At 65.5% G+C, this 10,120-nt stretch overlaps 1 protein-coding gene across 1 annotated transcript; it reads right to left on the reverse strand.

Moving 5' to 3' along the window:
• Positions 1–289: 289 nt before the first annotated feature.
• Positions 290–8,312, reverse strand: TMEM61 (transmembrane protein 61). Its single transcript, XM_055140043.1, has 3 exons — positions 7,627–8,312; positions 4,356–4,696; positions 290–880 (listed from the first exon to the last, which is right to left on the reverse strand). The coding sequence occupies exons 1-3, from the start codon at positions 7,639–7,641 to the stop codon at positions 643–645; spliced, it is 594 nt and encodes a 197-aa protein (XP_054996018.1). The 5' UTR covers positions 7,642–8,312; the 3' UTR covers positions 290–642.
• Positions 8,313–10,120: the final 1,808 nt, after the last annotated feature.

The following is a 10,120-nucleotide window of genomic DNA, read 5'->3' on the forward strand; positions in this document are numbered from 1 at the left end:
AGTTGCCTTGCTTCCTCCAACAGGGCTGCTCCTCCAAAACAGGATTGCTGCCGTGGCAGTGCCTGGGCCCCGTTTTACAGATGAGGAAACTGAGGCAGAATCCGGTTCAGTGGCCTGAGGTCACTTGCTCAGCTGGAATAGGTGGGTAGGGTGGGGTCCCGCCTTTGGGCCCCACTTTCCCCTCTGCTGGTCAGCACCAAGGCCAGCACGGCACCTCTGAACCCACAGCCCCAACCCCCTGCAGGCCGGACTACCCAGAATCAGTCACAGGAGACGATGAAATGGCTTCATTTGTCAATTGCTTAGCTTTGCTGGTCCCCAGGGGGAGAGAGAGACAGAGACAGAGACAGAGACAGAGACAGACAGAGAGAGGGAGAGAGAGAAAAGGGGGAGGGGGAGGGAGAGAGGGAAGGGAGAGAGAGAGAAAGACAGAGACAGAGAGACAGAGACAGGGAGACAGAGAGACAGAGACAGAGAGACAGAGACAGAGACAGAGAGACAAAGACAGAGAGGTGCCCCCTGCAGAGCTGCGGCCCAGCCCCAGAGTCTCCGTCTGAGCTGCTTGCTGGAAACAGGTGCAGGAGCAAAAGACCGGGGCGCGTCCCCAGGCACCAGCTCTGCGCTGCATGCGGGTTACTTGCGTCAGACTCCGGGCGGGGGCGCCCCTAAGCCCCGTGCCGCGCTCCCAGGCGGCCAGCAGTGGCGACCCCCGTGCCCGGCCTCTGCGGCCAGCGCGCTCTGGTAGCTGGGCGGAGGGCTGGGGGGCTGGCTGCCCAGCAGGGCTTCCTCCGCAGGGTAAGCAGGGGGGCACCGGGACCCTCCGGTCGGTGGGCCGTGAAGGGCCTCCTCGTCTGAGGGGTCTGCGCCCAGCTCTGGGGTCCTACGAGGAGGGAGAAGAGAGGCTGTTAGCAGGGCAAGGGCGAGCCCCCAGCACACCCCGGAGAGTGTGTGAGGGGGGTCAGGCATCATGCCGCGGCGGGGGTAGCCCAGTGGTCAGGGCACCTGACCTGAGTTCGAGCCCCGGCACCCTGTGGTCCCCCAGCGCATGACCCGGGGCCCGGGGCTGATCCCTGGGGGTGCCGGGCCTGACGGGAGTGTCCCTTGGCCCACTGAGCTGTGGGGTTGGTGTGGCCGAGAGTCGTGGCGGGCTGCAGGTCGACTGAGCACTGCCTGGGAGCACCACCTGCCCCCCAATAAACTGCACGTCCTGGCCCAAATATTTTTATTCATCGATTTACTTTTAGCTTTTTGGGGTCACAGGGGGGTCCTTCCCGAGAGGGCAAACTAGGGGCAGGTCAGGGCCCCACAGACTCGCCCGCAGCTGGGGGGGCAGCGCCCAGAGGGAGCCCGGGAGGGGCACGGGGGAGCGCCAGGCCCTCTGCCCAGCCACGCCCCTCGACGCCCCGCGGGCATGAATCAGCTGGGCAGGCCGGGGGCCACGGGCAGGGGACAGCTGGCGGACATGGCCAGATGCTGAGAGGCGGCCTCAGCAGGAAGTTTGCTCAGAGGGCTGGGCTCGGGGTGCCCGGGCCACCTCCGCGGTCAGTGCCCCTCCTCCTCCTCCACGCTCAGGGTCTAGCAGGGGGGAGCGTGGACCCCAGGCAGGGGGACGATGGCACATAGCAGGGGGCAGAGGGGTGGGTTTCCTCTGGGGGTCCCTGCTGGGTCCCCCGGGAGCTCCGCCAAGGCCAGGGTTCGCCCCACTGCTGGGAGCCCGGTGGGGCCAGCGTCCCCACCCCCACAGGGGAGGAAAGGGGCAGCGGAACTGTTTGCCTTTAAGCTCCCCTTTCCCCCGTGTGGGGTGTGTCTGTTCCTCCCGATCCGCCCCCACGACGACTACCACGAGACAGTCACACAGATCAGAGCAGACCGCCAGGAGACAGCCAGGGGGCTGGGGCGCAGCTTCCCAGGCCAGACCCCACGATCGATCCCCGGCACCACATGAGGTCCCCCGAGCACCAAAACAGGAGTACTCCCCAGCCAAAAAAATTTTTTTTAAAAAAGAGGGGGAGGCCCAGGAGTTCTAGATCAAAGAACAGGAGCGTGTGCTCTGCAGGGAGGAAGCCGGGGGCTGAGCCCCAGCGTCACACAGTCCATCCGAGCACCACGGGGAGTGGCCGGGAAGCACGGCGCTGGGAGTGACCCCCAGATTTAAAAAAAAAAAGAGCCGAGCCAAGATGGCTCCTCTTAGCACCTCCCCGCCAGACCCCGCAGCACACCTCAGCCTTCTCATCTGTAAAACAGTCTGGTTCTTTTTTTTTTTTCCTTTTGGGTCACACCCAGCGATGCACAGGGGTCACTCCTGGCTCTGCACTCAGGAATTACTCCTGGCAGTGCTCAGGGGACCATATGGGATGCCGGGAATCGAACCCAGGTCGGCCGAGTACAAGGCAAACGCCCTACCCGCTGTGCTATCGCTCCAGCCCCAAGGGCTGGTTCTGTGCACAGACCTCGGACCCACTCAGGAGCTAAGACTGCACCGCACACAGCACGGGTAACAGCGAGAGCAGCGAGAGTGGGCCTGTGCGTGAGCCTTGAGGGGGCAGCCCCCACCTCACGCCTCTCCTGCCGTCCCGGGGCCAGCTGCCAGGACAGGGGCCCGAGAGAGCCCAGCTCGCGGGCTCAGGTCCACACAGCCGGTCAGGGCCTCCTCACGCCCTCTGGGCCTCGCCCCCCGGGGCTGGGAGCCTCCCAGGACCCCCAGGTGTGTTGACAGCCCCGCCAGGGACCCACACTCCAGAGTCACCTTCCCCCCCGCACCAGCTGTGGCCCCGTGCAGCGGACAGCAGTGCCCAGCACATCGTAGGTGACCGGTTGACCAGGGGGAGGTGCACTAAGGCAGTGCAAACAGGGAAACTGAGGTCCCAAGATGGGTCTGGACCCGCCCAAGCCGTCAGCCTTGGGAAGCCTTTGTCTCCCAGAAAGCCAGAGGCGGAGAGGCAGGAGAGCTCAGTGGTCGCTGCAGGGGGCTCAAGGCTGAGCGCGCAGTGGCTGGGTCGGGAGGGCCGGGAACTGAGGAACGGAAGCAGACGCAGCCTCCCACCAGGAGTCCCGGGCCTGCTGTCTGTGGCATCCTGCAGCTCGAGCCGGCCACCGCCCCGGCCCGCTGGGAACAGGCCCAGGGCCCCACCCGCAGCCCGGGCTCTGCTGGGTCAACACAGTCCTGTGTACAGACAACACACGCCCCGGTCGGGCTCTGGCCCCGAGTCCGGGTCCTGGCCTGGCGCCAGCGACCACTGTGACACGCAGCGGGAGCAGCTGGCTTCTGGGAGGAGGAGACAGACGAGCCCCCTGACTTGTCTTTCTTTCTCACTGTCCCTCCCTCCTGCCCTGGAGGAGGCGGGGCCTCGGGGCCTGCCATGGGCCTCAGTCACAGCCAACCCCTCCCCCCTCTCAGGAGAGGGAGCGTGGGGTGTTACCCCGACGTCTGCTCCTGTGGCTCTCACTCATTTACTTTGTCTGTTTGAGGGCCACACCCAGCAGTGCTCAGGGGTGACTCCAGGCTCAGTGCTCAGGGAACCATCTGGGGTGCCGGGGGTTGAACCTGCATTGTCCGCGAGCAAGGCAAGCGCCCTCCCTGCTGCACTAGCTCTCTGCCCGCCATGCGCACATTAAAAAAAAAAAAAAAAAAAAAGAGGGGCCGGAGTGATAGCACAGCGGGTAGGGCGTTTGCCTTGCACATGGCCAACCCGGGTTCGATCCCCGGCATCCCATATGGTCCCCCAAGCACCGCCAGGAGTAATTCCTGAGTGCAGAGCCAGGAGTAACCCCTGAGCATCGCCGGGTGTGACCCAAAAAGCAAAAAAAAAAAAAAAAGATTTTATTCAAGTCCTGCTCCAAGTCCTCTGGGGGAGTCCGGGCCCACAGGCCAGCAGTGCGGGGCTCAGGAGGCGGTATTGACCACACCCGGGTGGTGCTGGGCGGGGGGCGGGGGGCTCCAGCCACAGCCCAGGCGACCTATCGGACCCCTGCTGTGCTTGTTATTCCCATTCTGATTAGCAGGCTAAGAGCTGGTTGGGGCCGTGGGGTCTTGACTATCCGTCTTGACTATCCGTTTAGACAGAGACAGAACCAGGGGAGCGCCCCGGCGGGTCCGACTCCTGTGCTGGTGCTCTCAGCCCCAACACTGCTCTCTCCTACTATGCGGAGCCCAGCTGCCGCCTCCTCCACGATGTCTTCCTGGGTTTCCCTGTGTCTTCATCAGACTATGGCCACCTCTGACAGCGATTCGTACTCTGGTGTGTCAAGTCAGCCTCAACAGGCACCTCCAGACCCCCTGCCCGGCCTCCCAGGGCAGGGGTCATTCTAGCCCAGGGAGGGTCACCGAGAGCCTCCGCCCGGACCTGCCCGCTGACCTGTCACTCTGCTTCTCCACCGCGAGGCGGTACAGGTCTCGGGAGAGGTGGTACGGGCCCCAGCGGGGCGGGGGGTGGCGGCCGGCCTCCACGGACCACAGCAGGCCCCCGAGCACCAGCAGCCCGCCGGCCCCGCAGCAGAGGAAGCTGAGGGACCTGAGCAGGGGGCTGGGGGGCTCGGGCTCGGGGGCCACCATGGGTGGGGCCGGCAGCCCCGGCTGGGCCCCGGCGTCCGCCTCACTCCACCAAGCGAAGCAGAGAGTCCCGGCCACGAGCATCACCGAGCCGCTGACCATCATGCAGTCCCGGAGGGTGGAAGCCACGGGGGTCCCGCCGCACCTCTGCAGGGAGGGAGAGAAGAGCGTGAGTGCTCCACTGTGGATCGGGGGCCCGTCGGGCAGGCCCGCCGAGGCCGCAGAGGGCCAGGACGGTCCAGGCTGGCCAGTGGCCGGCGGCCTCTCTGCGGGCTCAGAGGCCCCCGAGGCCCGTGGCTGGAAGACCCCTGCCACCCCCACCACAGTCCGGCCTGGGCTACGGGAGCAGGTCAGCGGACCCTGCCTCGTGCCCCCTCACTGCCCATCGGGGGAGACGCGGCACCCTTGGACAGAGGGTGGCACTGCCCTGGGCGGGCCGCAGAGGGGTGGCACACGGCAAGGTGCCCAGCAGCGTCCAGGCCTTCACTACACGCGTCCTGTCCACACAGTGCCTCTGTGTCCAGCTGTAGGCGTGTGGGAGCAGCCCAGACCTCAACTCCCCACCTGGGACGCCCACCTGGGACGCTCACCTGGGACCCCCATCTGGGATGCCCACCTGGGACGCTCACCTGGGACGCCCACCTGGGACCCCCACCTGGAATGCTCACCTGGGACCCTCACCTGGGACGCCACCTGGGACACCCACCTGGGACGCCCACCTGGGACGCCCACCTGGGACGCTCACCTGGGACCCTCACCTGGGATGCCCACCTGGGACGCTCACCTGGGACGCTCACCTAGGACACCCATCTGGGACCCTCACCTGGGACGCCCACCTGGGACGCTCACCTGGGACGCCCACCTGGGACACCCATCTGGGACCCTCACCTGGGACGCCCACCTGGGACGCTCACCTGGGACGCCCACCTGGGACGCCCACCTGGGACGCTCACCTGGGACCCTCACCTGGGACCCTCACCTGGGACGCCCACCTGGGACGCTCACCTGGGACGCCCACCTGGGACCCTCACCTAGGACCCTCACCTGGGACCCTCACCTGGGACGCCCACCTGGGACCCTCACCTGGGACCCTCACCTGGGATGCCCACCTGGGACGCCCACCTGGGACGCTCACCTGGGACGCCCACCTGGGACCCTCACCTAGGACCCTCACCTGGGACCCTCACCTGGGACGCCCACTTGGGACTTCACACCTGGGACTCCTACCTGGGACCCCTGTCCCGGGGCTCTCCATCTGTGATGCCCACCTGGGACGCCCACCTGGGACTCCTGTGGGCAGCGGCCCAGGTGTCAGGACTCCCCTGCTCAGCAGCAAGCAACCCCTTTCTGGTGGGCTGGTGGGGAATCTCTGCCCCTCGGCACCAGTGTGGGGGCCCGAGGTTGAGACCACTACTCTCAGCTCTCGGCCTCACAAGCGGTGCTCGGCGGGGCACAGGACCCCGGCGATCCTGGGCAGCAGCCCGGAGTGAGTGCTGGGGGCGTAGTGCTGCAGTGCTTGGGACTGGGACTCCGTGAGCAAGGCAAGCCCAGCCCCCAGCAGCTCTGCCCTCGGACTGAGCCCCCCACAGCAGCCTCCAGAGCCCCCGCCCCGTTCACTGCGCTCCCCGGCGGCTGGACCCCACTCAGCAGCGTCCAGCTGGGGTCTTGGCAGGCAGGTGTCTGTGAAGGGCGGGCTCCCCAGGAGTGCCCGGGGCCTTGTGGAGACCCTCCCGGTGCCCCCCAGAGCTGAGCCTCAGGCACTGGGGCTGTGGCCCCGGCAGACCTTGGGGAGGCTCCAGTGCTCACAGACGTGGCCAGCTGGCCTGCTGCCGCCCAGAGATGCCCAGAGACACCCCGAGGCGCCCGGCCGGGCAGCCAGTCAAAGGCACGTCCCTCGGGGCCAGGGAAGCACAGCAAACTGCCAGCAGCGTGCGATGACGCAGGCTTCGGAAGGGAGAATCCCCAGCGAGGGTCTGGAGAACACGCATGTGCACACGTAAGCACGAGAGAATGTTTGCCTGTAAGGGGGTGCTCTGGAAGGGAGCCCCGTCTCGGCACACCCCCCAACCTCCCAGGCCCTTGGAAGCACGTAGGAAAATGCCATTGGTAAGTGACCTGCAGTTCCCTGGCTAACAGACCTGTGGGTCACGACTCCTAGCTCCTCTCAAGGCGGTTCCTTGAGCTGGAAACAAAAAAAAAAAAAAATCAGCCCCAGGATACACGGGCCCTGGAGCCCTGGATGCCAAAAGAAGAGACAGCTGTGCTTAGAGAGAAACTCAAGCGGCGATTTCACAGAAACGCCCAGACCCAGTTCTCGCTGGCACCCTGGGGCCTCCACCGTGGGTCTGGAGACAGCCAGTTCTGTGCGTGCTGTTGTGAATAGCTGTAAGCTAAGTAAAGTGACCGGGAACTGGGGGACGGCCCCCGGCTCTGCCCCTGCTTAGTTAGCTCCGTATCTGGCTTCCCGTGGCCTCCATGTTCCCCTCTGTAAAATGGGCATGGCCCAGGACTAGATGCTGTACCACCAACAAGGGGGCTTCAAGTGACAGTTTTCTATGAAGAACTAAACCCTCTGGACTAGGGAAGTAGCTCGTGAGCAGGAGGACGTGGTCTGTGTGGGGAGAATCTTCTGCATGCAGGGACCCCTCAGCAGCACCCTGGGCACTATCTGGAGCTACCCCAGCAACAGCGGGCCCAAACCAAACCAAACCCAAAGACTATCTACACGCAGGCCGTCAGCTGCTGGCTAATCCTGGCTAAAATCCCCAGCACCGCTAGCGGTCTGTGCGTTGGCCAAGGGTCCCTCCTGAGCACAGAGTCAGAAATCGCCCCTGAGCAGCGCCGGGTGTCCCCCGCTTTACCTCCCAAGCCCCCCACAATCATCTCAACAAGAAGTGGTTTCCAGCCCCATGTAACCACCAGGTAAACCGAGGCCCAAGGCCATCCAAAGAGTTAAGGAAGAGATGGGGGTGTCCGGGCGCGCCCTTCTTAGCCCCCTTGGCCCCAGGGAGGGGAAGAGGCGCAGGAGGGGCCGGGACGCTGCCCTGCCGCGGGCGGGCGGGGAGAGGGGGACGCACCTGGGGCACCGCCATGGCAGGGCGGCGGCCGGACGGTCAGCGCAGGGCGCGGCGCGCGGGGCCCGGCGCGGCGACAGCCAGGGTGGCCGGGTCTGCGGGCAGCGCCAGGCGTCCGCGGTGGCCCCGCTGGGGGTCCGGGGGGCCGCTGTCCACGCCCGGCAGGGGCGCTCAGGCTCGGCTCCGGGTTTACTCCAGGGTCCCGCCGGCAGCGAGTCCGCTCGGGCCGCGCCCCGTCCGGTGCGCAGAGGTGGGGGGGGGGGGCGGGCCCCGCCTCACCCCGCCCCGTCCCCGGGGCGCGCGCTGCCTGCCCAAGCGGCCGCTGGCTGGGCGCCAGCAAGAAGGGGGCGCCTGGAAGGGGCTTCGGCGGCCGTCACCCCGCTCCCGGGCTCTGCAGACGGCGAGGGGGCCTCGTGCGCCCAGGCTGGGGCGCGTGGGCGCGTGGGATCCGAGCCTCGGGGCGCCGCGCGCGCGCGGGCGAGTTGGGGACCGCCCTGCGGTGACCCCGACTCTCTGCGGAGTGCTCCCCGGCCATTTGGGGGGACCGGTCCCCCCCTTACTCCCCCACGCCCCCGTGGGCCAGGGGACCTAAACAGAAACATCGGCCCGAGCGAGCGCGGGGACGCAGAGAGGAAAGTCGCCTCCCCGCGCCCCGCGCGGTCACCCTGTCCCTGGATTCACATCCTCGGAGGCCGGAGGCCGGCAGAGCACTGCGGGGAGTCGGGGGGGCGGGAGGAGGGGCGGGGGGCGGGGCCCTCAGAGCAGGGCCCGCCCTCGCTTCCCGGAACCTCCCTCCCTCTCTCGGCCCGCCCAGGTGACCCGCGGAAGGCTCCCGTGCGTCCAGGCTGCCCCGCGAAGTCACAGGTAAAACCTTGGCATGGAGTTCATGTAGGTGAAACGGAGCAGAATCCGCCACCAGCAGACGCCTGGGGTCTTTTGTGTTTCTTTGGGGGACGGGAAGGACTCCCTCAGCAGTGCTCAGAGGCTGCTCCGGGGACCCTGCAGGGAGGGGCGTCTGCACGCTCCGTTCCCATTGGCCTATTGGCCCTGTCTCACCGCCCAGGGATTTGTTTTTGTCTTTTCCCGCGGCTGCAACAAACCAAGGGGCCGAGGCCAGATTCCTCTCAGGCCTGAGCAAGGGTTCTGCGCGGAGCTGGGCGTCTGTCCCCTGCCCGGGGCCCAGGAGCTGCCTGCAGGTGGAACCTCAGACTGGCAGCTGAAGCCGCTGAGTCAGACCTGCAAGGTGTCCCAGAGCGACAGCACAGAGGGCAGGATGGTTGCCTTGCACCCCTCAGACCCACGTTCGATCCCCAGCATCTATGTGGTCCCCCAACCTCCCCTCCAAGGGCGATTCCTGAGCACTGAGCCAGGAGTAAGCCCTGAGCACTGCCAGGTGTGGCCCCAAAACGAAACACCAACAAACTAGACCTGCGAGGGCCAGGCCTCCTGAACAACTTGTCCTGGAGGAACTGGCAGATACCTACGCGTCAGCTTTCCCTGGAATCGACGTCGGACCCTTTTTGGGGAGTCACACTCCGCAGTGCCCAGGGCCTACTCCTCGCTCTGCACTCCAGGATCACTTCTGGCAGTGCTCACGGGACCCTAAGCAGTGCTGGGAACGGAACCCGGCTGGCCCGTGGGCTGTCTTACCTCCTGCCGTCCCACGCCCAAGCCCCTCCATTCTCCTTTCAGATGTTCTTTCTTTCCATTTCTACTGTGTGCTGTTCATATAAATGTCCCCATTCCCGGAGACATAGCATAATGGGTAAGGCACTTGTCTTGCTCGTGGCCGGCCCGCGGTCAGTCCCTGGCATCCCATAGGGTCCCCTGAGCACTGGCCAGGAATGATCCCTGAGCACAGAGGCAGGAGTAAGCACTGAACATCATCGATGTGACCCCAAAAACAAAACAAAAAGAAACACGAAGCTCCCATTTCACAGACTGAAAACTGAGGCCCAGACTGGGACAAAGGCCTGCTTAAGTCCAGAGGGCTCAGGCAAGGCTGGGCTGAGGCGGGGACCTGGCTGACCACTTTAGCTCTGCTCCACCCAATCCAGAGGTGGGTGCTCAGGCTTGACGTGCAGGCCTGGGGCTGGGCTGGCTGTGATTTCTGTCCGGACTCCACCTATGCAGTCCGGAAGCCTCTGGCCTGGTCTGTCTTTGAGATGTTGCTGTCACAGTGTCACTCTGAGATGGAGAAAGCCATTTCCCCGAGGACTGCCGAGGGCTAGGAAGATGGGATTCGGGACAATGCCTCTAACTGGGAATCCCCTCATCCATGACGCCCCTCAGGACACGGAGCTCACGTTAGCAGAAGAAGTTCAGGCACTGACACAGAGCACTGGGCTCGGGCCCAGTTCCACCCCTGTCTTCCGTGCTGCCCAGGCACCGTGGAAAGCCCCAAAGGCCAGTGTACTTACAGGCCAACCTTCCAGAACAATCCACCACTACAAGGCTGGTTCTGTGCCCTGCTTTGGAACACAGGGCATTTTCCTCC

The sequence above is a fragment of the Sorex araneus genome, chromosome 5, assembly GCF_027595985.1.
Source record: "Sorex araneus isolate mSorAra2 chromosome 5, mSorAra2.pri, whole genome shotgun sequence".
Classification (NCBI taxonomy): domain Eukaryota; kingdom Metazoa; phylum Chordata; class Mammalia; order Eulipotyphla; family Soricidae; genus Sorex; species Sorex araneus.

Coding starts and splice junctions, on each gene's coding strand:
- TMEM61 (XM_055140043.1), bottom strand. Junction 881..4,355: donor GTGGAGAAGCAGAGTGACAG/GTCAGCGGGCAG, acceptor CCCTCCTCGTAG/GACCCCAGAGCTGGGCGCAG.